The sequence below is a fragment of the Bos indicus x Bos taurus genome, chromosome 13 (genome assembly GCF_003369695.1).
Source record: "Bos indicus x Bos taurus breed Angus x Brahman F1 hybrid chromosome 13, Bos_hybrid_MaternalHap_v2.0, whole genome shotgun sequence".
Classification (NCBI taxonomy): Eukaryota; Metazoa; Chordata; class Mammalia; order Artiodactyla; family Bovidae; genus Bos; species Bos indicus x Bos taurus.
The window spans coordinates 10,726,257-10,754,081 of record NC_040088.1 but is presented as its reverse complement, the minus strand read 5'-3'; the positions used below and the strand labels follow the sequence as shown (position 1 = coordinate 10,754,081).

Here is a 27,825-nt window from a genome sequence, read left to right as displayed (position 1 = left end):
CGCCCCTCCCCCCCGCGCCCAGTGAGTAATGACATTCACGGGGAAGGGAGGGAGCGAGCGAGCGAAGGAGAGTGGCAGGCTCGGCGAGGCCATGTGATGCTGGGCGAGAGAGCCGCCGCCGCCGAAGCCTTCTGCTTTCCTCCCTCGGATTTCGGGCTGTCATGGCGACCCCCAACAACCTGACCCCCACCAACTGCAGCTGGTGGCCCATCTCGGCGCTGGAGAGCGATGCGGCGAAGCCGGCGGAGGCCCCCGACGCACCCGAAGCGGCCAGCCACGCCCATTGGCCCAAGGAGAGCCTGGTTCTGTACCACTGGACTCAGTCCTTCAGCTCGCAGAAGGTAGCCTGGAGGGAGCCGGGGAACCCGATGCGCCTCGCGGCTAGGAGACTTGGGGGAGGGGACCCGGGAGGGTTTAAGGATCCGAAGATCTGCTCAGAGACTGGAGGGTAGAATCTGGAGTTGGGGGGCCCGGAGGACGGGGGACGCTGGGTTGCTCTCCGGGGAGGTGACTGGCCCTGTCTTGGGCCCCAGGAGCACCGTCCCTCATCCTAGGCACAGCCATTCTGCCTCTTTCCCTCCCAGAAAGACCTGATCTGTTGGAGGGCTGAGAAGAGAGACAAAGGCAAGGGGAAGGGAATGGGCACTGCTGGGAAGGCGGCCTGTTGGAGGGAGCGGCTGCTGCGGGGAGGGGGAGGAGCGCTTCCTGGGGTCCAGCCTCCAGCCCCAGTCCCATCGCAGGCCTGCCCTCTGCGCTTCTATCCCGATACCACAGGCCTTCGGGTCAAAGCTCCCCTGCCTCTCTGTCCGGCTGGGGGACTTCTTCTAACTGGGGTTTGAAGGGTCTGACCCTAGCCCTCCCCTTATACCCCCTAATTTTGAGCTGAGATGCAACGAGTTAACCCGTCTCCCCAAACCTCAGCTCGGCCCATAAGATGTGTGTTTTCTGCTCTTAAAGGCACAGACAACCCCACAGCCCTTTCTCAGACTCAGGGGAGCTGGAAGGTGGTTGGGAATCCAGCCCGTTGTTAAGTTATCGGGGTTCCCGCTTTCTAGGGGTGAGGTCCGAACCCCGCACCTGTAAGACCAGGGCACCTCTAGGGGCGCAATCTCCAACCCTGGGCTGTCCTATCTATGAGGCACAAATTCAGCACCATGGCCAGGTCCCAGCCGCTGGGTCCTGGTGCAGCCTACGGGTCACCCATTGCCTGACCCTTCCGCTTCTCCCTGAAGATCCTTCTGTTCCAGTCACGTATTTTCCAGATGGAGAAATAGATGCCTTAAAGAGAAATGGCCTTGGAACCAGTCTTTGATTTGATTTTGGGGTTCGGGCTCAGTTTTCATCATCTGGAAAATGGGATAATAGTAACAATTATAGCTATTTCCTCTAATTGCAACCCCTTCTTAGGGTTGCTGAGAGAGTTGTTGAAAAGATGTTATAGCTCATAGTTTTACACTTGTTCAGTCGCTAAGTCGTGTTCTACACTGGCACTAGTCACACGTGAGCATACATTACTGTTTCAAACACAGAACACTGGGTCCCACCTCAAAGATTTTGATTCAGTAGATCTGGAGTGGGGCCAAAGATGCTGCATTCTAACAGACGACCAGGTGATGCTGATGAAGCTGGTCCACCGACTCTCCTTTAAAGTACAAACTCTGAGGCCAGACAGTCCCCAGCAGGAGAGCCATCTTCCCCAATAATTCACCATGGAGTTTTTGGCAGGTCATTTTGCCTCCCCCAAAGCCTCAGTTTTATAATCTGTAAAATGGAGCTAATGGCAGTACCTTCTACAGAGGGCTATTTGTGATAGTAAAATGAGATGATACACAAAAAGTGCTGATAGCAGTGCCCGGCACAAGATCAGGGCTCTGTTGATAATGATATCACTAAAGTGTGAGGTAAAGGAGGAGATGGAGTTAACCAAGGTCACGCGGGGACTCGTCCATAAATTCTATACATGCGTGCTGAACACCTACTGCACGCCAGGCTCGACAAAGTTGCTGGGGATTTGGGAATGAGTCAGACCCACTTCCAGATGCCAGGATCTCCTCCTCCCCCAGAACCTCAGGAGACAAGCCCCAATGTCCAGGACTGGACAGGGGTTTGGGGCTGGCACCTCCCATCACCATTTCCCGAGGAAGCCTCCTGAATATTTCTTATTCAGGATGAGCTCAGCTCAGGGCTAAGTTGCCCCCTAAGTCAAGGATGGGACCACCCAATGCAATCCCATTTGTGACCAAGCCTCTGACAAAGGCATTCTCCTGCCTCTCCTGCCAGGGCCTTCTCCTTGCCCAGGTGCCCATGGTGGGTTCTAGAGGCAGTGCAGCCTGGCAGAAAGCTCTTGGGCTGTGCAGTCAGATGGTCCTGGCTTCTGGTTTCATCTTGAGTGCTCACTGGCTGTGTGACCTTGGACAAGTCACTTCACCTCTCAGTGCCTCTATATCCTCCTCTGGAAAGGGGGACATTTGCATCTGGCTCTGCAGGATTTCTGGGGGATTCAGAGGACATGGACACATGTTAAGTGTCAGGCACACAGCAGGAGCTTAGCGTTGCCTTCTTTTCCATCAGTCCTAAAGGACCTTGCCTGTATGCACAGCAGTTCCCAGAGGGCCCTCCCACACATGGCAGAAGGCAAGTAAATGGCCTCAACCTGCCACTCTGGCCTTGCTTGTCAAGCTCCTGGGCACTGGCACCCCAGTCCTGTCCATGTTGCCCTTGGCCATGTTCCAGCTCCACCCCCACTCCCAGGAGTGCCACAGGCGAGGACTGCACAGCCCACCTCTCCTCCGCTCAGAAGTCTGCAGTGGCTCCCAAGTCCCTCTGGGAAAAATCCAGAGTTGTCATAATGGCCTCAGGCCCTCCTGCAGGATCCAACCTTGCCTAGTCGTGGAATCCTCATCAATAGGGGGAAGCCTATGAACTTTTCTCAGAATAGTGTTTTTAACTGAGTAACATCAATACATAGGAGCATTGGATTAGAAGGAAAACCAGTCCTACCGAAGTACAGCTATTGACATATTTTCCAAAACAAATGAATTACATAATAATATGTATTAACCCATCGTATCACGTGATCGAGTGCCAGGACTGATGACTACTGTAATGTTGAAGTCGTGACAGTTATAACTGCAGCAGCTGTGAAGTGATGACAGTATCTGATTCCTAGTGGTGACAATATTGCAGGCACTGCTAACACTACCATGCCTTGTCGCCTACACTCATAATTGAAGAGAATGCTAAGTGTCAGCCTGAGATGACTGAAAATAAACCTGTAATTTTCCCATCCTAGTTCAAGGACTCCCTGATTTTATTCATAGACCCCGGGGTCTAGGAACCTCTAGTAAAAATCCCTGTGCACGACTCTTCCTGATACCCTCTCCTCTGTCTCCCATACATCCTGCTGCAGTCACTCTGGCCATCTCACCATTTCTCAAAAATTTCAGACATCTCCACCTGAGGGCCTTTGCACAGGCTGTCCCCTCTGCCTGGAACTCGCTTCCTCAGATCACTGTTTGAACTACCCCGTCACTTTGTCCTTTGCTCAAATGTCACCTTCTCAGAGAGGCCTGCCTTGATGGATCACTCTGTTGGTTTTTTTTTTTTGGCCGCCCTGGGTCTTCGTTACAGCGCATGGGCCTCTCTAGTTGCGGAGCACTGACTCTACTGCAGGGAGGCGCAGCAGCTTCAACACAGACATTCCAGTTGTGGCATGTGGGCTTAGTTGCCCCACGGCATGTGGGATCTCAGTTCCCCATCCAGGGATCGAACCTGCATCCCCTGCACTGGTAGGTGGATTGTTAACCACTGGACCACCAGGGAAGTCCCTGGATCACCCTATTTAAAATGCCCTGGACCCCCAGTTTCCCTTACCTTGCTCTGCTTTTTTTCTTTTTTTCCCAATGAACTCACTATCTTTTGACACACTATCTCATTTTAACTGCTTGTCTTCTGTCTGCACCCGTTAGAGTGTCAGCTCCCTGTGGGCAGTTACCTTTGTTTTGTTCACTACTGAGTTTCAAGCACTTAGAATGAGACCTGGCGCAGAGTAAGCATTCAGTAAATAAGTGCTGAAAAAGGGCTCATTTGTAAGCTTCAAAATGTTATATTAAAAGGCATTTGATTCTGTAAGCCTAAAACTGCTCTAAGAAATAAAGCTTATTAATTTTTTTCAAAAAAGTATTTGAGACAAATAAACTAAGATTCAGAGACTCCAAGTATCTTTTACAAAGTCACACAGCAACTAAGTGGCTGGACAGAGATACCAACCCAGCCCATCACCATTTGTTCAGGGCCTGGGTGAGGGGAGACAGTGCCTAACCACGACAGTGAAGCACCAGTGGGTGAATTCCAGGCACCCACAGGGGAGACAGTTTGCCCAGAGATGGCTGATGCCTGGTCACACTGAGTGGTGACCACCTGAGTCTGACCCAGCCTCCAAGAGGTAGAGATGGCAGATGGCCTTGATGGCTGCATGCCCTTCCCCCGGGCCTGGCTTCCTCCCACACTCTCCTCCCCCGCAGAATGGCACATGGCCGTGGCCTGCAGCACAGCTAAAGGAGAAAGTCTCCTTGGCTGCTTGCCAGTGTGACCCCGAAGCAGCTCCAAGCAGGACTGTTGTTCCTCTAAAGATAGTCCCCTTCCCAGGCAGGAGTCCCACCACCAGGCATCCTTACTGAAGTTCAAGGCCAGGGCCCTGGGAGTAGACGCCCTGCCAGGATGCACCGTCAAATGTCTGGACCTGCCAAGGGCAAAGGCCTGATTTAGTTTCTGTTTCCATATATCCAGAGATCCCAGCCTGACCCAGAGGCTGGATGGCCCAGCGGAGCTCGCCGGGATGGGCTAGAGGGGAATGGTTGGGTTCCAGCAGAACTCCAGCCTCGACTGCCCTGCAGCTCCTACAGGGCACAGGCACCACCCATGAGCTCAAAGATACACATATAAATGCTTTCTGTCATGCCCACTCACACTTATACACACACAGGCACACACACTCATATTCACACTCATGTACACATGCTCACACAAGACTGGGTGCTCACACTGATTTGTATCCATACCCACCCACACTCGTGCACACACATGTGCAGACATTTGCTCACTTACACAGCTGCCACTCAGACACATGCACACACACTCACACGACTAGACCTAACAAATGCCACCCTGGCACTCCCTCTGCCACAGTCCCCCCCATCTTAGAACCAGCAGTTCCCACCCTCTGCCGAGGAGGGCAGAGACAGCCCTGTCTCCCGCAGGATCTGAATGTTGCATCAGCTCAAAGCAGGGCCACGGGACACTCAGAACACGGAGTTCAGCCTTTCATTTTACTAACAATTAAAAGGAGGTTCAGAAAGGGGCAGCAGTAGTTCCGAGGTCACACAGCATTGCCCCGCAGCAGAGCCAGGCTGAGGACCTGAGTCCCTGCCTCCCCATCCTGCCCACGGGGCCTGCTTTTGGTTCCTGCAGCAAATGAATCTGGGTGAGGGCTGGGGGCTTCAAGGGCTGATTACCCCTTCTTTACCACAGTCCAGCACACAGACGGGGTTGTTCATGTTAGCTGTGAGGGTGGGGCATCAAGTACTCTAAGACATCAACCAGGAATGCAGGGTAGGGCAGTGTGTGTGTGTGTGTGTGTGTGTGTGTGTGAGATAACAGTGATGTTGGAACCCATGAATTCACCTCTCACACTGGGACTTTATCCATGTCATTCCACCTCAACCTTTTGCCAGCCTTGAAGGAGTAAAATACATTCCTCATTTCACAGAAGCTAGGGATCAGAGAGGTCACGTGACTTGCCCAAAGTCACATAGCAAATAAGCAGCAGAGTCAGCCTTCAAGTTCAGGTCTGTCTGCCTCCAAAACCTAGTCTAATTCAAGAAGCCAAGACACACATTACCCCTACAGTATGCCAGGCACTGTTCCACAGGGACTAATCTATCTAATCCTCACAACAACCCTCTGAGGAATTTACTCGTGAGACTTCCATTGAACAGATAAGGAAACTGAGGCACACAGATGGAGAGCTACTTGTAAAGCCAAGAAAGAAAGAAAGAAAGTGAAGTCAGTCAGTCATGTCTGACTCTTTGCGACCCCATGGGCTCTAGCCTACCAGGCTCCTCCGTCCATGGAACTTTCCAGGCAAGACTACTGGAGTGTGTTGCCATTTCCTTCTCCAGCAATTAAGTGCTAGAGCTGGGACTTGAACTGGCACAGTCTGGCATGCAGCTTAACATTTTGACTATAACACCATGTTGCCTCTTCTGGGAGCTTATCTCTTGGTATCTGGGAGGAAGACTGGGGACACCCAGGCTCAGGAGTTACCACCTAGGTATGGAGGGGGGTCATCGATGCTTTACCAGAAGAGACCTGTGCTTCTCTTGGGATGCCTTCTCTTTCTCCTGGGCTGGAGACAGAAATAGGGAGAGCTTGTAGGCATGGAACTTGCCATCCTTTTGCTGGGAGACCTTGGACAAGCCCAGCTTTCTCTCTGAGTCTCAGTCCACAGAGAGAGGACAGTTGGACTAGGTGGTCATTAACCATCTCCCAGCTAAGAACTGTTGGGCTGGATCAGGAGCAAGCTAGCCTCAAAACTCTCCATTAGAATCTACCAGCTCCAGTGTTTGTCAGGGACCCTCTGGACCTTAGGGAAAGACTCTGGAGAGGGCAGGTCCAAGACTCCCTGGAAGGAGCCCCCGGGGCAGAGAACACTAGTCTGGGAGTCAGGAACCTTCTAGTTTTAGGTCAACTGCCAAAGTGGCTGTGTGGCTTTGAGTAAGTTAGTTGCCCTCTCTGGGCTTTCATTTTCTCATCAAGATAAACAGGGAGATGGTCCCTGCTCTGCCACCCTATGAAAGGCTGTTGTGAGCATCCAACGACCAGATAGGAAGGTGTTTGGGGACAATAAAGGGCTAGGCTGATGTCAGCAAATTCTTTTCACCTCACTTTAGATTTCTCAAATCATTTGAGAAATTTTGCTGTTGATTATGATGATGATAAGAAATTCTGCAAATTTCCTGGTCAGATTCACGTTTGGAAGCCAGGCTGAGTCCAATCCTGATCATGATAATCATGAATTAAGTGCTTTCTATGTACCAGACACTGTGTCGGTGCTATTATTAATACTTCAATTCTGCAACAACAAAAAAATCTGAAGCCTAGAAAGTGTAAGGAATCTGCCCAAATTCACACAGCAGAGCCAGAAATCCTATCCCAACTATGTCCAACTGTGACTCCCAGCTCCCTAACCACCAGTCAGCACTGCCCCTCGTCCCCAGGGCAGAGCTGTCTTCCTCCCTCCACCAGGCACCAGGCACCAAGCACCAGGCCCCCACGAGGTACGCCACCCCGTCCAGCACCCCAGGGGCCCAGGAATGGGTTCCAGCAACATGTCCCCTCCGGTGTGTGACCTCTGACCCCTCTTCCTGCACGCCCCGCCCCACCCGGGCAGAGGGTCCCCGTGTGTCTTCCCGCCTTCCCCGCTCTGACCCTGGCGCCTGCAGGTGCGGCTGGTGATCGCCGAGAAGGGCCTGGCGTGTGAGGAGCGGGACGTGAGCCTGCCACAGAGCGAGCACAAGGAGCCCTGGTTCATGCGGCTCAACCTGGGCGAGGAGGTGCCCGTCATCATCCACCGCGACAACATCATCAGCGACTACGACCAGATCATCGACTACGTGGAGCGCACGTTCACTGGAGGTACGGTGGCCGCGCAGGCCCAGACAGCGCCCGGAAGCTTGGCAAACCTGGGAACCCACGCCCCAACCCCCAGGCCTGGTCTCCCCAACAAGGAACCATGGGCTACAGGCTGGGCTCAGATACCCCCTCCAAGATCCTCAGATCCCCGAGGACCCCCACTTGGAGCTCTAGGGCTGTAGCCTCCTCCCAGGAACTCAGGAGTCACAGACTGGGCCACAGACCCTCCTGAGCCCCCCAGGCCCGAGCGGGGCCCAGAGCCCCTTCTAAGTCCCCACAGACAGGACCCAGATCACCCAGAGAGGCCAGGGTTCCTTCGGGACCCTGAAACCCTATAAGCACAGTCAGAAGCAACAGACTCTCCGGGAAGCCGGAGACCAACTCGGATACCCGAGAACTTTCCAGAGGTGAGCAGGGCCCAGCTCCTCAGAGCCCCCAAGTTCTTCTCCACCCCTCCCTGTTCCTTCCTTCCCTCTGGCCCTGCTCAAGTTCAGTAGTTCAGTCCCCATGGCGAGACGGGCCCAGATGCTCAGTGTTTAAAAAAAAAAAAAAAAATGAAATAGTTGCCAACATTTAAAAACCAAGGATGTTTCAGTTTCAAACATCCAGGATTCCAACTTCTCGCCAAGTCTGGCAACACTAGGCCTAGACTCCCACCTGAAAACAGGCCTTGGCAGGTGAGAAGCTGCCCCTTGAAGGACAGTCTGGCAGGGCTCCCTGGAGGAGAGGTAGGCGGGCAGGACCACTGGCGTCCCCTGTTAGCCTGGTAAGGACCTTATCCCAAGAGTCAAGGAAAGGGGGTGGGCCCAGGAAAGTGTTAGTCGCTCAGTCGTGTCCGACTCTGTGTGACCCCATGGACTGTAGCCCGCCAGACTCCTCTGTCCGTGGGATTCTCCAGGCAAGAATACTGGGGTAGGTTGCCATGCCCTCCTCCAGGAGAATCTTCCCGACCCAGGGATTGAACCAGCATCTCTCATATCTCCTGCATTCTCAGGCAAGTTCTTTACCACTGGCATCACCTGGGAAGTCAAGGAAAGGGAGTGGGCCCCAGACCGCTGGATAATTTGTGGTTCCAGGATGCTGAGGTTGGGGGGTGTGGTGCCAGAGGCTGGCCTCTCTGAATCAGGGGGGCGGGAGGCCCAAGACTGGGCCCTCCATCCCCTCCCCAGCCCCGCGCTGTGTCCCGCAGAGCATGTGGTGGCGCTGATGCCGGAGGCGGGCAGCCCCCAGCACGCGCGGGTGCTGCAGTACCGCGAGCTGCTGGATGCGCTGCCCATGGACGCCTACACGCACGGCTGCATTCTGCACCCCGAACTCACCACCGACTCCATGATCCCCAAGTACGCCACGGCCGAGATCCGCAGTGAGTGCCAGGCGCGGGGGTGGGGCCGCAGGACCCTCCTGTAACCTTGGCTTAGCCCCCCTCCTCCCTCTAAACCCAATCCTCACTCCTCCTCCTCTTCCTCCTATTTCTGTGTCTCTTACTTTCTTCCTTTCCTTTCTCCTCTTTTTACTCCTTCTCTCCTCTTCCCCGTGGATATCTCTCTCCATTCCTGTGTCTATTTGTTCATTTCTCTATCTCTCACTCTGGGTCTGTCTATGTCTCTCTCTGGCTTTCCATCTCACTCACTGTTTTGAACTGAATGTCTCTCTCCATCTCTGACAGTTCCGCTTTCTTGTCCCCATCTCCTGCCCCCCTCCTCTTGTCCTGCTATCCCATACAGAGGCTATCGGGCTATCTGTCACCCCAGAGGCGTGTCTGTCCATGGGAGCTTGGACACTTCTCCAAAGGCATCCCAGCCCCAGACACCTGGGGTTGGCAGCCCAGGGCACTGAGTGACATTCGGGCTGGCATCACCAAGGATGACTGCCCAGACATTGTGAGGCCCCCAGTGGAGTCTCTGATTTCTGATTAGTCCATCACACGTGTACTGTCATAACTGCCAGCTTGAATGTGCCCACAGCCTATGTTATCCTTTCATTTTTTTTCCCCCCCAGTACTCAGTATATAAGGGTTGGATGAAATCAGATCATCCATCAACAACTGTTTACAGACTTTGGTCCAGGCTCTATGCAGACACCATGGAGTCCTATACACAGAGGAAGCGTGACGAGTCTAAGTAGATAATAGATGCTTGGTAAATGGTCACTTCCTCTCTCTCAAGGGAACGAGGCTCATGTCTGAAGGTGAGGCAGATTGTGGAACTTGATTTCATCCTTTTAGAGTGCCCCTAAACAAGACTCAGGATTTGTCTATATTGCCCTGTCCCCAGTGAATCAACATTTTTGAGGTCTTCTATGACCCAGGCCTTGGATAGGGAGCTGGGGACAGAAGGGGACTGTTACAGCATCTACCCTCCCAGGGTCATGGTTTCCTGGAAGCAGAAAGACAAATGACCAGGTAATTACAATGCAGGACTAAGTAAATTTGAACAGCGTCTCAGGAGAGCAGTCTGGCACTCTGTATCGAATATTAAAAGGCCCACACCTTTGGAGATTGTCCTGCGATGACAATTGGATGTGTGAGCCAAAGAAGTATGTACAAAGATATGCATTGCAGCATAGGAGCTAATAGCAAGAAGCTGGAGATAACCTAATTGTCCATGAGCTGGGGAAATGAATGCATGAATGTGTATGCGTGCTCAGTCATGTCTGACTTTTTGTGACCCTATGGACTGTAGCCACCCTCCAGCTCCTCTTTTCGTGGGGTTTTCCAGGCAAGAATACTGGACTAGGTTGCCATTTCCTTCTCCAGGGGATCTTCCCAACCCAGGGATCGAACCGGAGTCTCCTGTGTCTCCTGCATTGGCAGGCAGATTATTTACCTGCTGAGTCATCGGGGAAATAACCTTGTTGTCCATGATTTGGGGAATAGGTAGATAAATTCTATTTCTTACAAACAATGGACCATCGCGCAGCTGTTAAAAAAAATAATAGGCTTATGGAATGCTCTTTAAGACGTATTAATAAAGAAGAAGAAAGTGAAGCATCTAATGTGCTATCATTTATATATGTCAAAGGGGGTCCAATGGATACACGAGCGCTTGCAAACACAAAGCGTATTTCTGGAAGGATGCATGAGAAGATTAAGGGAGCAGGACTAAGGGACTGCAGATTGAGAGAAGAGAGATTTACTTTTCTCTGTACATTCTTTAATATTGTTTGAATTCTCAAGCAAGTATGCATATATAGTCTGTTCAGGACTCATCGATTTAAATTTTTCTAATCTAGTACCAGTCAGTGTTATGATAAGGGGAACACAGAGGCTGGGGCTAAAGAAGATGCCCATCCCAGCCTCTGGGGTTATGGAAGGCTTCTGGAAGGCAGCAATATTCAAGGATGACCAGGAACTAGAAAGGGAAATAAAAGAGAGAATCCTTTTAGGTTCACGGATAGGAGAGGGAGTGGTGTGAAACCGAAGGACACTTAATGGGGTTGATGTGTGTAGCCCAGTGCGGGTAGGTGTGGTCTTGGTGTGAATCTAGGGTGTAGGGCTGGCAGAATTGGAATTTTATCTGATGAGCAGCAGAGAAACAGTGGTGGAAAATGACAGGATCAGATTTGCATTTTATAAAAATCATTCAACAGGAAGAAGAGTGGGTGGGACAGTTAAAGGGTCCTGGCTGTCATCTAGGTGAGCAGTGATGCTGGTCTGGGCTAGGTGGAAGGAGGTCCTAAGTGCTTCTGAAAGATAGGGTGCTCCCCCATCCTGTCCTGAGTTATTTGAAGGTACCTAGAAGGCACTGGTGGGGAAGGCAATGGCACCCCACTCCAGTACTCTTGCCTGGAGGATCCCAGGGACAGCAGAGCCTGGTGGGCTGCAGTCCATGGGGTCGCTAGGAGTCAGACACAACTGAGCGGCTTCACTTTCACTTTTCACTTTCATGCATTGGAGAAGGAAATGGCAACCCACTCCAATGTTCTTGCCTGGAGAATCCTGGGGACCGGGGAGCCTGGTGGGCTGCCGTCTATGGGATCGCACAGAGTCGGCCACGACTGAAGCGACTTAACAGCAACAGCAACAGAAGGCACTGGGGTGCAGAGAGGATCTCAAGGCTCCAGCCCAGCTGAGGGAGAGAGGAAGGACCTCACAGGATGCAGAAGTCATCCTGCAGTGACCCCTCCCCCATCCCAATTAGTCAAATGTCTTTCCTTGGCCTGGTCTGCCCTTGTGGGGTCTAAAGAAAGCCACATGGGGAGCCCTGGGTGACTGGCAAGAGGAGAAGATACTGTCCTTGAACTTCAAACTCATAAAACATCAATGAGACTTAATATAGCCCCATAGCTGAAAGATCTGGGAAGTGTGCTTGCTGATATCAGGCCAGGAGATGGGATGGTGGACAGTGAAACCTCAGAAGCAGAAGCTGAACAATTGCAGTCACTCATTTATTTTCTCATTCTATTCCATTCATTCATTCATAAACTCCTGTTCTGTGCCACGCCTGTACTGGTTTTTGAGGGAACAGAGATGAATCAGATATATTCACTGTTCTCCAGATACTTGGGTTCTGATGGGGGACATGCACATCCAGAGATAAGTACACTGGCATCAAAATGTCCATGTGCAGCAGTACATGTTGTGCACTGCACAAGTCAGGGGGGCACTTTTCACATAGACCACAGTGTGAATAGATTTGTGTAATGGCAGCTGATTAATGTGTTTGCATTCTCTGGAAATCTGTACAGCATATGCTGGAGGACAAAGAGACCTAGAGTATCAGGAAGGGCTTCATAGAAGAGGCGATCTTGAGCTGGATCTGGAAGGGGAGTTTCAGGAATACAGGACAAGGCCCTTCCAGGAAGAAGAAGCAGTCAGAGCAAAGCCCTAGAGGTTTGGAATGATCTGGACATTCAGCGAGTACCAAGAGACATGGGTTCAATCCCTGGGTCAGGAAGATCCACTGGAGAAGGGCATGGCCACCCTCTCCAGTATTCTTGCCTGAGAACCCCATGGACAGAGGAGCCCGGCAGGCTCCGGTCCATTGGGTTGCAAGGAAGTGACTTAGCACACACGCACGCCCAGGCATCTGGCTTGGCTTAGTGTGGGGCAAGCGTGCTGCAGTTTGGGAAGTATGCAAACAAGCAGCAGGTGAAGCAGAGAAAATGATGGGGTTGGTTGGGTGAGGGTGAGTTTGAGGAGCCCAAGAGATATCCAAATGGAGTTGGGGCTTAGGGGAGAAGGGAGGTCAGGTTTACGCACACCTGACCCACTGTGTGTCCCAGACTTACTGGCTAAGAATTCTGGAGAAATTCTGCCCCGCACATGGAATCTGTTCCACAGGATCTTATCCCACTTAATCTTTCCACCTCCTCTTGTAAAACCCATGGCTCACAGGTAGACTTTTTAAGGTAGATTACAGGACAGTTCCTCTCTCTCATTAAGAATAATTCTCACAGTGCTGCCTTGAGTTCCATCACTTCCCCATGTTCCATCACTGGCCTTTTTGGCATCTTTAAAAAGCCAGTTTTCCCAGAAAACATGGTCAGTATGTCCCTATATCTTCAGGGAATTTCCCTCACCAAAAGTGGACACCCAGCTCTCATGATTTTTCATTTTTTTAACTGAACAAGTTTTTCCTTGTGGGTTACAGTGAGTGAGCAACAGACTGAGAATCAGACAGATCGAGCTTCAAAATCTCTGCTTGTTGTTTACTAGTTGTGTTACATTATTTAGCCTCTCTGAACTTGTTTCTTCACTACAGAAAAGAGTGGGGGAAATGTAAACTGAAATAGGAGCTTGTCCAGATTTAGGGTGATATTCATTTCCGGCCAGACTCCTACTCATCCCCCAGAGTCTCCTCCTCCTCGAGCTTTCTTGATACCTTGTGCCCTCTGGGTCCCACAGTATCCATTCCTTCTTCATTAGAGGTTGGCCATGCTATGTCATAGATATCTCTTAAGGGTCTGTCTCTCCCACTAGCCTGAGCCTAAGGCAGGATGGCATCTCATCCATCCCTATGTCCTGGCCTGAAGTGACATAGTGTCTGCTGGTTATGCCTGTTGATATTGTTACTTTCCAGACTAGTGTTTGAGTGGGACCTAGTCCAAGGTGTAGGGGAAGGGAAAGGAAAAGCACCAGGTATCAGATGAATGGGACCTTTCCTATTTTTTCCCCAGGACATTTAGCCAACGCCACCACAGACCTCATGAAATTGGACCATGAAGAGGAGCCCCAGCTCTCTGAGCCCTACCTTTCTAAACAGAAGAAGCTCATGGTGAGTGCCCCTAGGTCTGCTCATTCCCCTCTCCCACCGTCTTTTCCATGGAAGAGAAGAACTGGGAGAAGCTGGTTCTAAGTAGAAATCATTTGATGACCTGAAATAGGAAAACCACTGGCTTGCTTTTCCAATCCTGTCTCCTCTGTCACTTACTGGCTCTTTGACCTTGAGCAAGTCACTGTGCCCCTGCAGCCTCCCTTTCCTCGTGTCTTCAGTTGTGTCTGTAAGAGCAGAGCTTTGTATTGAGGTTCTTGGGTAAATGTAGTATTGAGGGCGTGCTTTAAGGAGAACCCGGTAAGGATGGGGTAGGAATGAAGAAGGATCCAAGTTCACCTGCTCTGGACCTTAAAGGGTACCACAAAGTCACCTTGAACAAAGGGATAAACTTTTATACCCTTGTATTAGCCATTGGCCCAAGTATTTCTCAAATATTTCCAGGAAACTCCTTTTTGGCCAAAAGCAGTTCTCTGGAGAAGGGGCAGCTTTGAGCCACTATCAACCAGCTTTTACACCCATGAAAGGGATCTGGTCAGGACAGCTAAGCTCACTAGACTGCTGTGAGCAGCAGATGAGGATGCTTTGTAATGTTGGGGTATCCAATACCCTTGAGGGATTATTTGGAGACTGGGTTTGGCAGAAGGGGGTTTGGACCAAGATTCTTCCATCCCTGCTCATCTTTGCCCTATTGAAGCCAACTCAGCTCCTCTAGCTCTTGCCTGTCCTGCCCACAGGCCAAGATCTTGGAACACGATGACGTGAGCTACCTGAAGAAGATCCTGGGGGAGCTGGCCATGGTTCTGGACCAGATCGAGGCTGAGCTGGAGAAGAGGAAGCTTGAGAACGAGGGTGGGTGCCAGTTCTGGGGTACGTGAGTGCTGGAGCACATCCAGCCCACCCTGTCTGTCTCAGCATCTTTTCCCCAAAGATCTCAGAGGACTGTCCAGGTGGTTAGGATCATGGGCCATGGAGTCAGAAAACCTAGGTTTAAGTCCTAGGTTGGCCACTTGCTAGTTGAATGGCCCTGGGCCAGGTATTTCACCTCCCTGAACCTCAGTTCCCTGTCTATAAAGTGGGGATAATAATAGGACCTACTTCAGAGAGATGCTGAGACACTGCATGAAATTATACATGTAGAATGCTTAGATCAGCGTTTCGCACACAGTTGGTATTTAATAAAGGTTAATGATGATGATGATGGTAGTGATGGTGGTGACCATTATCCCGTATACCACCTCACCTTTCCCCCACTGAAGGATGTATTATGTGTTATGGCTCCTTCATGCTGTAGCCATACATCTAGGCTCAGCTCGACTCTCTGATCTTGACTCTTTCTATTCTCAAGTGCGTCTCTTCTTGGGACTCTAAGTATGCCAGCCTCATTTCCACCTCCAAATCTTTGCACCTGCCACTCTTCCAGGCTGGAGTACCCTCTCCATACCACTCTGCTCCTTGTCTTCATTTATCCACCATCTTTGCCATCACCTTCTTCAAATTTCATTCTGGACTTTCCCATTTTGCTCTATTTTAGGTGGCCTGTTAGTCTGGTCTCCTCAACAATGCAAATTTGTGGAAGCCATGCAGCTTGCATTGCTACACTTACAGCTTCATACACACACACATAGATGTCTGTGTATTTGGAGAGGTTGTGGAGCACAGTATTCTAAAAGATAGGTGTAGAGTCAGACAGATTCAAATTAGGGTTCCAGCTTTGCTGCCTATACTGTGTGACTTGGACAAGTTTCTTTCCCTGTTGGAGCTTCAGTTTCCTCATCTGTGAAACAGGATGTGTGTGAACGTGCACAGTCACTTCAGTCTTATCTGACTCTTTGCAGCCCCATGGACTGTGGCCTGCCAGGCTCCTCTGTCCATGGGATTCTCCGGGCAAGAATACTGGAGCAGGTTGCCATGTCCTCCTCCAGGCAATCTTCCCAGGGATCAAACCACATCCTCTGTGGCTCCTGCACTGCAGGTGGATTCTTTACCTCTGAGCCACCAGGGAAGCCCGAAGTAGGATGGTAATAGTACAATTTAAAACCTTAACTCCATCCTGTTGAACTCTTTAAAAAGTGAAAAGCACTCAGCACAGTGTTTAGAACAAACTAGTTTATTGCATGTGACAGCTAAAGACATGTGCATTCTTCAGATGAGAAAACTGAGGCTCAGAGAGGTAAAGTGACTTGCTCAAGGTCACACAGCTCTTAAATGGCATAGTTAGGACAAGAACAGCTTCCCTTTTGTTGGGTCCAGTGTTCATCCAGCACTTCACAGCTGAGGCTCCAAGTGCAAGGCACACACAAGTACCTAAGGTCCTAAACAGGGACAAGGTCATGTGTGCTGAAACCAACTGTCATAAATCCTTTCTACAAAAAAGTGCTGTATGGCTAAATGAGTAAAAAGAATATATGTTGAGTTGGCCAAAAAGTTCATTCGGGTTTGTCCACATGATGTTATGGAAAAACCTGAATGAACTTTTTTGACCAACCTGATACCTCAAGAAGGAATTTCCTCATTTCTATCTCAGAGGGTGCTGAAGAAGGGCTATTACGGAAGAGTGTTCAGGGGCCAGTGGACTTAGCTGGACTACATGTTGCCCATCATCTGGAAGGCTAAGCAAGACTAAGTCAAATGATGGTCACAGGGATTTTGAGAGCAGCAAGAGTGTGCAAACACATGTTGAACATCTTCTTGTATCACATTGACTAAAGCCCCGTTGGCTAAAGCAAGTGACACAGCAGAGCTAGGATTTAATGGGTGGAGGGTTGGATTCTTCCTCTTGGTGGCAGGATCAGTAAAGCCTTTGCGTAGGGGCATGCCTGCAAGAATAGGAGGAATTTGTGGCTGTTTCTGCAGTCTCCTTGGGATGAAGTGTTCTGATTTCACTTTCAGTGGGTTTCACGGGAGACAGAAGCACAGATGAGATGGTGGTGGCTAGGACTGAGGTGGTGGCCATGGAGATAGAAGGCATGAAAGACTCCAGAGGTATTTTGGAGATTAAAATGGGCAGCAACTTGCTGAAAGGTTGAGGATGTCAGGGGAAGGGTGGGGAGTAAGAGGGGAGAAAGGAATCTAAGAGGACTTCTGAGGTCTTGGTCTGAGTTACTGATGATACCGTTTCCTGATATGGGCAAGGGGGACTCAAGAGTCCAGTTTGGGACACAGTGAGTTTGAGATGCTTTTGCAGCACCCAAGAGGGCATGTCACGTAAGCTATCAGATATTCCAGTCTGACTTTCAAAGGAGAGGCCAGAATTTGGGGATGGAAATTTGCGAGTCTTCAGCATATCCGTGGGTTTTTTGGTTTTGTTATTTATCTACTTATTTTGGCCATGTGGCTTATAGGATCTTAGTTCCCTGACCAGTGATTGAACCCATGCCCTTGGCAGCGAAAGCATGGAGTTCTAACCACTAAACCGTTAGGGAATTCCCATGTATGTTGTGATTCAAGTTATAGAATTGGATAATGTCATGTAGAGGATAGTGGAGAGAGAAAGACGCATCAAGACCTGCTAATAAGTTATTTATTGCTTATACCAAACTGTTCCCAAACTCAGCAGCTTAAACAAAAAGCTTTTGTCATAGCACACATTTTTCTGTGGATCAGGAATTTTGGAGCAGCTTGGCTGAGTGGTTCTAATTTGGGGTTGCATGATGCAGGCTGCAGTCCAGCTGTTGGCTGGGGCTGCAGCACTTTGAGCTGAAGGATCGGAGATTGCTCATTCACGTGGGTCTTGACTAGAGGTCTCAGTTCCTCAGTGGCTGATGGCAGGAGACCTCAGTTCCTACGTGGGCATCTTATTAGGGCTGCTTGAGTTTCTTCACAACATGGCAGCTGGTTTTCCCCTGAGTGAGTAACCCCAGAGAGATAGAAGCAGCAGAAGCCACATTATCTTTTATGATCTACCCTTGAAAGTCATTCTGTCACTTCTGCCACATTCTGTTCATTCAAAGCCAGTCATTAAATACAGCCCATATTCAAGGGGAAGAAAAGTGGGCTCCACAAAAGAGGTAAGTATCAAGTAATCTTGGACATATTTTTTCTTTTTCTTTTTAAATTGAAGTATAGTTGATCCGCAACATTATATTAGTTGCAGGCAACGTTATATTAGTTTCAGGCAATTTACCTTCTGAGCCACCAGGGAAGTCAGTTTCAGGTATACAGCATAGTAACTCAGTATTTTTACAGATTATACTCCATCAAAAGTCTTTACAGGGTAATGGCCATAATTGCCTGTGCTATACAATGTATCTTTTTTGCTTATCTATGCGATACATAGTAATTTGCATCTCTTAATCCCATACCCCTAATTTGCCCCTCCCCCTTCCTTATCCCCTTTGGTAACCACTAGGGTTTTTTTCAATTAATTAATTAGCTGTTTTTAGCTGCTCTGGGTCTTCACTGCTGCAAGTGGGCTTTCACTAGTTGCTGTGCACAGGCTTCTCACTGCGGTGGCTTCTCGCTGCAGCTCGAGGGCTCCAGGGCCTGTGGGTTCAGTAGTTGTGGTGCATGGGCTTAATTGCTCCACAGCATGTGGGATATGCTGGGACTAGGGATTGAACCCGTGTCCCCTGCACTGGCAAGCAGATTCTTAACCACTGGACAACCAGGAAAGTCCAACCACTAGTTTATTTTCTCTCTTCTTTATGGAAAGACATTCTATATTATTACTTATTTGGCTGCACTGGGTCTTAGTTGCACCATGTGGGATCTCCAATCTTCATTACCACATGCGAGATCTTTAGTTGCTGCATGTGAACACTTAGCTGTGGCACCCGGGATCTAGTTCCCTGACCAAGGATCAAACCTGGGACCCTCTGCATTGGGAGTGCAGAGACTTAGCCACTGGAACACCAGGGAAGTCCCAGGAATGGACATTCTTAAATAGTGATGCACATGTATATGTTTGCAAACATCTGTCTGCAGGCAAACACCAGATGTACGTGAGTGTACACTTCACTCATGCATGTGGTAATCCAGCCCACTTCATGGACACAGGCACCCACATGTGCAGCTGTCTACATGCCTATACACAATCAGCTGCACGGATCTGAGCAGACATTCACATAGTTAAACATACACACCATGCAGGTTGCAGACACATAGGTCCACACAGAGACCCAAATCAAAATGCACCCATTGAAAGGGGATTGTGTGTCTGTAGAAATACATACAGATGTGCGTATTTGCACATAGAAAGAAGCAGCTTAATGCAGTGGTTATAAGCACAGGCTCTGGAACCAGAAGGCCTGGGTTCAAATCCACACTCTGCCACTTACTAGTTGTGTGGCTTCTACTAAGTTACTTAACCTCTCTGGGCCTCAAATTCCCTCACCTGTGAAACAGGGATAATAATGGCACCTATTTGATTGGATTGATGTGTGGATTAAGGAAATGAAAGCACACTCTCCTGGTTCGTCTCGTGCCTCACAGATCGTGCCTTCTTGTGCGCCATCACTAGTTTCTCTCATTGCCCAATATCTAAACCTTGGCGTGTCCCACGGCGTAGTCCCTGGTCCTGTTCTCAAATCTGTCTACACTCATCCAGTGCGTACCCCGGCACTTCCATCCCCGGTCCTGCCTCCTCTCACTGTCCGTCACCCTGATCATGATCTTACCCCTCTTCTTACACAGCAGTAACTCCCTGATCCATCATTATTAACAGCCCCTTGTCTGCACCTTCAGCTCCCTTATCCCTCTCCTACTTCATCACACTTTGCAAAACCTCAGTTCAGTTCATTTCAGTTCAATCACTCAGTTGTGTCCAATTCTTTGCGACCCCATGGACTGCAGCTCACTAGGCCTCCCTGTCCATCACCAATTCACGGAGCTTGCTCAAACTCATGTCCATCAAGCCAGTGATGCCATCCAAACATCTCATCCTCTCTAGCCCCTTCTCCTCCTGTCTTTAATCTTTCTCAGCATCAGGGTCTTTTCTAAAGAGTCAGTTCTTCGCATCAGGTGGCCAAAGTATTGGAGTTCAGCTTCAGTATCAGTCCTTCCAATGAATATTCAGGACTTATTTCCTTTAGGATGGACTGGTTGGATCTCCTTGCAGTCCAAGGGACTCTCAAGAGTATTCTCCAACACCGCAGTTCAAAAGCATCAATTCTTTGGCACTCAGGTTTCTATATTATAGTCCAACTCTCACATCCATACATGACTACTGGGAAAACCATAACTTTGACTAGACGGACTTTTGTTGGCCAAGTAATGTCTCTGCTTTTTAATGTGATGTCTAGGTTGACCCCATGGACTATACAGTCCATGGAATTCTCCAGGCCAGAATACTGGAGTGAGTAGCTTTTTCCCTTCTCCAGCAGACCTTCCCAACCCAGGAATCGAACTGCTTTCAAAACCTCAGACCACTCTCCACCTATTCAGCCTATACCCAGGAGCCTAAACATGGCTGGAGGAATGTACAAGGATGGTGGCTGATCTTTATTTCTTTCTTTTTTATGATTATTTATTTGGCTGTGCCAAGTCTTGGTTACAGCACATGTAATCTTTGGTGCCACATGTGGTATCTTCATTTGCAGCATTCGAACTCTTAGTTGCAGCATGTGGGATCTACTTCCTTGATCAGGAATTCAACCTGGGCCCCCTGCATTGGGAATGCAGAGTCTTAGCCACTGGACCACCAGGGAAGTCCCTGGCAGGTCTCATTTTGAACTCATGACCACTAACCTTAGATGGCCTTCCTGCTGCCCCAGGCCTCCCACTGCCTCCTCTTCAGATGGCGATTTACTACCTCTCCTTTCTCCTGAACCCTCCAGCTGCTTCTCCCACATCCTCACTCTCAACTCACCCTCCCACCAGTCCTAGTGCCTGTATATACACTGTATTTTATTGATTCTAAGATGCATCTTTGTTAAATTACATGTCAACATCCCTGAAATTGGAAGGTTCTCAGTAGTTTAATTGGCATCATTTGTTCTCTCTCAGGTGGATGTCTTACATTTGAAACTTAGAATTAGAAGCTTAGATGTCTTGAAAGACAGTGCTGTACTCCCTCTTGTTACCAAGGATGAACTGTTCTTGAACCAGCTAAGCCCAGTCCCTTCCCTGTGTACTGATGCCACCCACGCTCATCCACTCAAGGACAACCACAGCAGTAATTCTCTCCACTTCTCCTGTAGTGTCTCTTCCCCTCTTGGCTCAATCATTCCCATCAGCATTTTTTTTTTTTCTTCCAATTTACGAAAACACTCTTGACCCATCTCATAGTATCGGTGTATCCTTCCCATTACAGCAGAACTCTTTGAAGGGTGACTTTTGCTCAACGTCTCCATTTCCCTTCCTCCCTTTCTCTCTTGGACTCCCTCCAGCCAGGCTTTCATCTTTCATTGTCAGCATCTACTCCAGCTGTTCTTGTCAAGGTCAGCAGCCACCAAATGCAATCTCCAGGTCTCAGCCTCCCCTTCGGTGACCTTCCGGCAGCGTCTGACCTCAGCTGAGCCCTCTCTCCCTGGCACACTTTCTTATCTTGGCTTCTAGGGCACTGCCCTTTCCTGGGTCATCTCCCACCCCATAGGCTGCTCCTTTCATGCTGCTTCTCTGGTTGCTTCTTGTTGCCCAAGGTTTCAATCATGATGCCCCCAAAGCTCCGCCCTTGGTCCCGTTCTCAGCTCTGTCACCACTCATGCCCTTGAATATGCCACGCACCTGTGCCTCTAACTGCAGACATATCATCTCTCCTCGGAAGTCTCATGAGCATCTGGAAGGTTCCATAGTCAAGAACAAACTTTTGATCAGAACCTTCATTACATTTTAGCTCCTCCTCCCATGAAACCATGAACCTCTTGAGGGAAGACATTGTGTCTTATCACATCTTCATGACCAGCACACATGCTCAGTTGTGTCTGACTCTTTGTGACCCACGGAACATACCACCAGATACACATTTTAAATGTCTTAAATTATTAATTAATTAATCCTTGACTGCACTGGGTCTTCATTGCTGTGAATAGGCTTTATCTAGCTGCAGTAAGTAGGAGCTGCTCTCTAATTTTGGTGCGCAGGCTTCTCGTGGCGGCTTCTCGTCGCGAAGCTTAGGTAAGTGGGTGCTCAGGCTTCAGTAGTTGTGGCACACAGGCTTAGTTGCCCGCGGCATGTGGAATCATCCCAGACTAGGGATCAAACGCATGTCCCCTGCACTGTCAGGTGAAGTCTTTACCACTGAGCCACCAGGGAAGCCCAGAGCCTCAACTTTTACTCTGACCATGACAGGGAGTCATTACAGGGCTTTGATCAGAGAGAAGGACATGATCTGACTTAAGTTTAACGGGATTCCTCTGACGATTGTGCTGAGAATAGACTCTAGGGAGTCAAAGGCAAAAGATAACAATTGTTAGGACCAGGGTGGTAACAGTGGAGGTAACATCCAACGTTGGATGTTTTTTGAAAGTAAAGTGGATGGGAACTGCTGCCAAAGTATATGTGGGTGTGAAACAAAAAGAATTCGATATGTCATGAGGCTTTGGGCCTGAATAACTGAATGGATGGAGGTGCTGTTACTGATGTGGTGGATTTGGGGTGATGATCAGGAATTCAGTTTTGGACTTGTCCAGTTTGAAACACCCAGTGAACAGACAAGTAGAGCTGGAAAATAAGCAGCGTGATATGTGAGTCCAGAGTTTAAATAATCTTCCTGACCTAGGGATCAAACCTGGGCCTCTTACATCTCCTCCATCGGCAGGTGGATTCTTTTACCCCTGTGCCACCTGGAAAGCCCCTAAATACATATATTTGCATTTAACAAGTCAGCTGATTTAAAAGAAAAGAGTAATATAGGAAGTATATGCATATGGCCAAGATCATGAAAGAAGTACAGGAGTGGGTGACCTTGGGGAAACACTGTGGCCAGCAGACAGAAGCCAGAGGCGTTAAGTGATGAGAGAGAAGGGAGTTATGGGAGGACAGAAGCTGAGCCCGCCCCACCGCCATCTTGTCTTTCTTCCACTCCAGGGCAGAAATGCGAGCTGTGGCTCTGCGGCTGTGCCTTCACCCTTGCGGATGTCCTCCTGGGAGCCACCCTGCACCGCCTCAAATTCCTGGGACTGTCCAAGAAATACTGGGAAGACGGCAGCCGGCCCAACCTGCAGTCCTTCTTCGAGAGGGTCCAGAAACGCTTTGCCTTCCGGAAGGTTCTGGGCGACATCCACACCACTCTGCTGTCGGCGGTCATCCCCAACGCGTTCCGGCTGGTCAAGCGGAAGCCGCCATCTTTCTTTGGGGCGTCCTTTCTCATGGGCTCCCTGGGAGGGATGGGCTACTTTGCCTACTGGTACCTCAAGAAAAAATACATCTAAAGCCAGGCTCCGGGCTTGGTGTCTGACTGTCGGTGTCTCTGTGCTGTGTGATTCCCCACGAGCTCTCGGTAACACACCGTCTCGTCTCACGAAAACTTGGAGAGCCCCCTCCCACCCCTTGTTCGGAGTAATTCTAGAGTCAGTGTGAAAACATTCCATAGTTTAGAAGTAGATATTGCCAGTGCCGTGAGTTGAGGCCACGGCTCTACTAAAGGAGAAAAAGAATGAGTGGGAAAGAGAGAGAGAAAGGAAAAACAAAAACACGAATGCCTTTTTTTGTTTGTTTTGATTCAAGGTCTCAAGATGGAACTGTGGGGACTAGTTGGGATCTGAGGTGAGTCCCAGGCCATTTCATTCATAGGGCCGAAATTCTGGGAGGTGCTGGGGACTCAGAGGGCCTGACCCTCGCCTCCCCTTCCCTCTTGCCCAGGGAAACTCTTCCACAGGACAAAGCCAACATCAAGACTCGACTCTTCTAAGCGGTACTTCCGGGTGGGGCTGGAGACCCGGAGACCCGCATGGGAGACCCCTGAAGATCGGCTCAGGGGCTTCATTCTTCTCCTGGACCTGAACTGAGTCAGCACTGGCTGAAGCCAAGGCAGTGACATCCAACCAGAGGCTGTGTCTGGGACCGATGCCACAAGCACACCCTCCCATTCCCCTCTTGATTTGAGCAGAGTGCTGCTGGGTCTGGCGCTTTACCGGAAGTTCCTGAAGGCAGCGTCCATCCCATCCTCCTCTTCCCACCTGGAGTTGAGTTTTCCCGCCATGTGAGGTGGACTTTCAGTAAAAGCCATGTTGACCATCTCTCGGAAGTTCAGCCCTGGCCAGAGTGTTGGGTTTGGAGATGGATGGTCCTGGGGTCCCTTCTCCTGCCTCTGCCAAAGCCATCTCTGTCAATGCCTGCCTTCCCCATCACTCTCTGGGCTTCCTCCGTGCCCCACCATGTCTCGCAGGGTCGGGGTGCGGGGGTGTCTCTGCATCCACGCTGCCAGCCCCTGGGGCATCTCACTTCCCTGTGCCTTTTGCATGTTGGGAAAGGTTCTGAGTGTCACTGCCGCTCATGCTTGAAAACCACTGAAAGCCCCCAATAAAGCATCCAGGAGGAGCTGCCGCTTTTCATTTGTAAACCTGAGCTGTCCATCTAGCTCTCATTCCCAGAGGTCAGAGGGGTACCCCTCAGGGCTAGAGGGGTAAAGATAAAACATTCAGACTCTGTGAACCTGACTCTCCCTACTCTGTCGCCAGTTTTGACCATTTCACTTCTATAAAGAAGGAAGAAATGACTGATGGCTTTGGGGGATCCCAAGGCTTGAGCTGGGGAGACCAGGTTTTATCTGATATGAAAGGATAGAGAGGATATTAGAGCATCTGTCTAGTATTTTAGGGCCCGTTATTCAAGAGGGCCAGGTGACTTCGGATCTTGGTTCAAGCCTAAGAATATAATTGCTGGGTCTCACCCAGCTGCAAAGGAGGCTGGGAAATGTAGTCCTGGTTGGCCAGCCTATTGCTCAGGAAGGAGAGAACAGATCATAAGGAGAAACTGAAAGAGAAGAGGCACAGACAGTCTTCTGGCAAGAACTGTAGACTCAAAGCCTCTGTGAGCTCCCACCTGCTTGTTCTACATATGCAGAAACTGAAGCCTTGGATGGGTACATGCCTGGTTTGGTCAGGATCCCATTATGAGTGAATTAGAGAGCCAAGTGCCCTTTTCCACTCCCATTCCATCTTGCAATATTGTGGAGAGAGCTAGGGTGTGGACAAGAGTCAACATGCAAACGATTACTCAGAATCCATCCATTGCTGAACCTTCTTTGACGTCCCTTGGAGGGATGCAGAGATGCAGAGGAGGTGGGGCTGTCAGAGTTCAGTCTAGTCATGAAGACAGACACCACCACCAGCACCAGGACTGTGGTAATGGGCGCCCCCAGTGTTTACACTGTTGAGAAGGTCTCTTTGCTGTTGGGCAGGACAGTAAGGACTGCTGAAGGTTGTATCGTCTTCAGCTCATTAGCTGCTCACTGCCAAAGTCATAGAATCTACTGCCCAGGTCACAACAGCATATTTCTGAAGACCTATTTGGTTCTTCCCTTGCAACCTGGGCCCACATTGCCTAAAAACCTTAGTTTTCTCATCTCTCAATGGAGCTGATAACAATAGCTGCCATCCTTTGAGTCCTAATCAGGAACTAGGAAGTTCACGGAAATTATTTCTAACTCTGCAAAGCATTGTTTTACACACACACATATATGTTTATTTGGCTGCACCGGGTCTTAGTTGTGGCATGAAGGGTCTTCAGTTTTCATTGCGGCATGTGGCTCTTTAGTTGCAGCATGTGGGATCTAGTTCTAGGACCAGAAGTTGAACCCGGGCTCCCTGCATGGGGAGCGTGGAATCTCAGCCACTGGACCACCAGGGAAGTCCCCAGTGTGGTTTCTCATGTTTCACTGATGAGGAAACAGCTCAGAGAGTTAGCACCCTCGGTACAAGAGGTAGATTGGATTGTTGGATTCCTTAATGGGCTTATGGGCTTCCCTGGTGGCTCAAGGGTAAAGAAGCCACCTGCCAATGCAGGTAGACAAAAAAGACCTGGGCTCAATTTCTGGGTGGGGAAGATTCCCTGGAGAAGGAAATGGCAACCCACTCCAGTATTTTTGCCTGGGAAATCGCAGGGACAGAGAAGCCGAGCAGGCTACAATCCGTGGGGTCACAAAAGATTCATATACCACCTAGCAGCTAAACAACAAATAGGTTTATACATTCATAACGCTTGACATGTGACTTTGTAGCACCTCCCACCATGGGTGGAGTATATTCCCTGCCGAAGAGAATTGCCCATGTGACCAGTGGACTGTTAGTGGAAGGATGTGATGGGAGCAGAGGCTTTAAACGTGCCCTGTGGGTGCCTCAGTGTTCATCACAAGAAGAACAGGCCCCTGGTATTATAAACATGTTCTTAAAAAGTAATTCATTAATTTCCTATGTTTGGCTGCACTGGGTCTTTGTGTGCCAGGTTTCTCTAGTTTTGGCGAATGGGGCTACTTTCTAGTTGCAGGGTGTGGGCTTCTCACTGCAGTGGCTTCTCTTGTGGAGCACAGGCTGTGCAGTTTCAGTTGTAACACATGGATTTAATTGCCCCACAGCATGTGGAATCTTCCCAGACCAAGGATCAAACTGGTTTCCCTGCATTGGCAGGTGGATTCTTAACCACTGAACCACCAGGGTAATCTGGCCCCAGGTATTACAGTTGCTGTGTTTTTCACTTGGACCTTAGAATGAAAGTAGAACAGACTCGAGCCCAGCTTGTGGCCCGGGACCAAGTCCAGCCTGCCAGGAGCAGAGCTCACCAACTGAGGCCAGCCCATATCTGCAGAGCTGCAGCTACCTGTGAGCATTTGCTGTCATAAATCATCAGGTTTGGAGGTTATTACTGCAATAGCTGACTAATACAGTGGCAGAGCTGGGATGAAGCCAAAGCCCTTCCTGTTTCCTCTGTGGCCTAGTTGGGGAACTATAGCTGAGATAATTCACTAAAAATATCAGGCAGCAGATTCAAAAGTTCACAACAAATGTTAGTTGTTACTAATTTTTAGTCAATGCTGCATTTTAAAATATATTTATTTGGCTGCCCTGGTCTTAGCTGTGGCACAAGGGATCTTTGATCTTCATTGCGTAATGCGGAATCTTGAGTTTGCGGCATGCAGACTCATAGTTGCAGCGTACTGGATCTCATTCCCTGACCAGGGATTGAACCCAGGCCCCCTGCATTGTGAGTACAGAGTCTTAGCCACTGGACCATGGGGAAGTCCTAATGCTGCATTTCAAAAATTATATTAAAGATACCAAGCCAGTTCAGGTTACTGGGGACATGTAGAAGTTACAGTGTCCTGGCCTCTGAGAGAGACAGTCACCAAAGTAAATCTCTCAGCTCAACATTTTAAAACTTATGATATATCTTACTGTCTATGATCTCATTAAACCAGTCAAAGACCAGCGATGTAGAAAGAATCATCCCCGTTTCATAGTTGCATAACAAGCCCAGAGAGGTTAAGTGACTTGCCTAAGGTCACACAGCTGAGGCATTGAAAGGCAGGATTTGAACAGTCTGCTTCTTCTAGTTCAAGGCTTCTAATAACTCCAGGTAAGAGTCAGTTTATGCCCCCATCTATTCAGCCCTGCATCCCTTCCCATCCCTGGCAGATGCTCAGGAGATGCAAACTGAAGGCAAGAAGGCATGAGAATATGTAAAATAGATAGCTAGTGGGAAGTTGCAGTATAACACAGGAAGCTCATGGTGGTACTTTGTAACAACTTAGAGCCCTGGGATGGGGGATTGGGAGGGAGGTTCCCTCCATGTCAAGAGGGAGGGGACACACGTATCCATGGGTGTATGTGCGCTCAGTCCTTTCCAACCTTTTGGAGCCCCCTGGACTGTAGCCCACCAAGCTCCTCTGTTCATGGAATTTTCCAGGCAAGAATACTGGAGTGGGTAGCCCCTTTCCCTCTCCAGGGGATCTTCATGGCTGATTCACTTTGTTGTATGGCAGAAATCTACAGAACATTGTAAGGCAATTATCCTGCAATTAAAAAAAATTTTTTTTAAAGGCATG

The 27,825-nt window shown here is 49.5% G+C and overlaps 1 protein-coding gene across 5 annotated transcripts; it reads left to right on the top strand.

Annotated features, from left to right (window-relative positions):
• Positions 1–16: 16 nt before the first annotated feature.
• GDAP1L1 (ganglioside induced differentiation associated protein 1 like 1) lies at positions 17–24,323 on the top strand. Of its 5 annotated transcripts, none has more exons than XM_027558489.1 (8): positions 17–341; positions 7,503–7,695; positions 8,882–9,055; positions 13,810–13,907; positions 14,642–14,774; positions 22,872–23,050; positions 23,511–23,549; positions 23,646–24,323. In XM_027558489.1, exons 1-7 carry the CDS (start codon positions 162–164, stop codon positions 23,535–23,537), a joined length of 984 nt encoding a protein of 327 aa, XP_027414290.1. In that variant the 5' UTR covers positions 17–161; the 3' UTR covers positions 23,538–23,549; positions 23,646–24,323. The 5 variants fall into 5 exon arrangements, with proteins under 5 accessions (XP_027414290.1, XP_027414288.1, XP_027414287.1 ...); XM_027558487.1 differs by having other exon boundaries at positions 22,872–23,283; XM_027558490.1 differs by having other exon boundaries at positions 18–341; positions 14,642–14,756.
• Positions 24,324–27,825: the final 3,502 nt, after the last annotated feature.

What these genes read in the sequence shown, in the direction of transcription:
- GDAP1L1 (XM_027558487.1), top strand. Translation starts at nt 162, where the DNA reads ATGGCGACCCCCAACAACCTGACCCCCACCAACTGCAGCTGGTGGCCC. An exon ending in GGAGCGCACGTTCACTGGAG is followed by an intron (nt 7,696 to 8,881) that starts GTACGGTGGCCG and finishes TGTGTCCCGCAG; the next exon opens with AGCATGTGGTGGCGCTGATG. An exon ending in CTAAACAGAAGAAGCTCATG is followed by an intron (nt 13,908 to 14,641) that starts GTGAGTGCCCCT and finishes TCCTGCCCACAG; the next exon opens with GCCAAGATCTTGGAACACGA.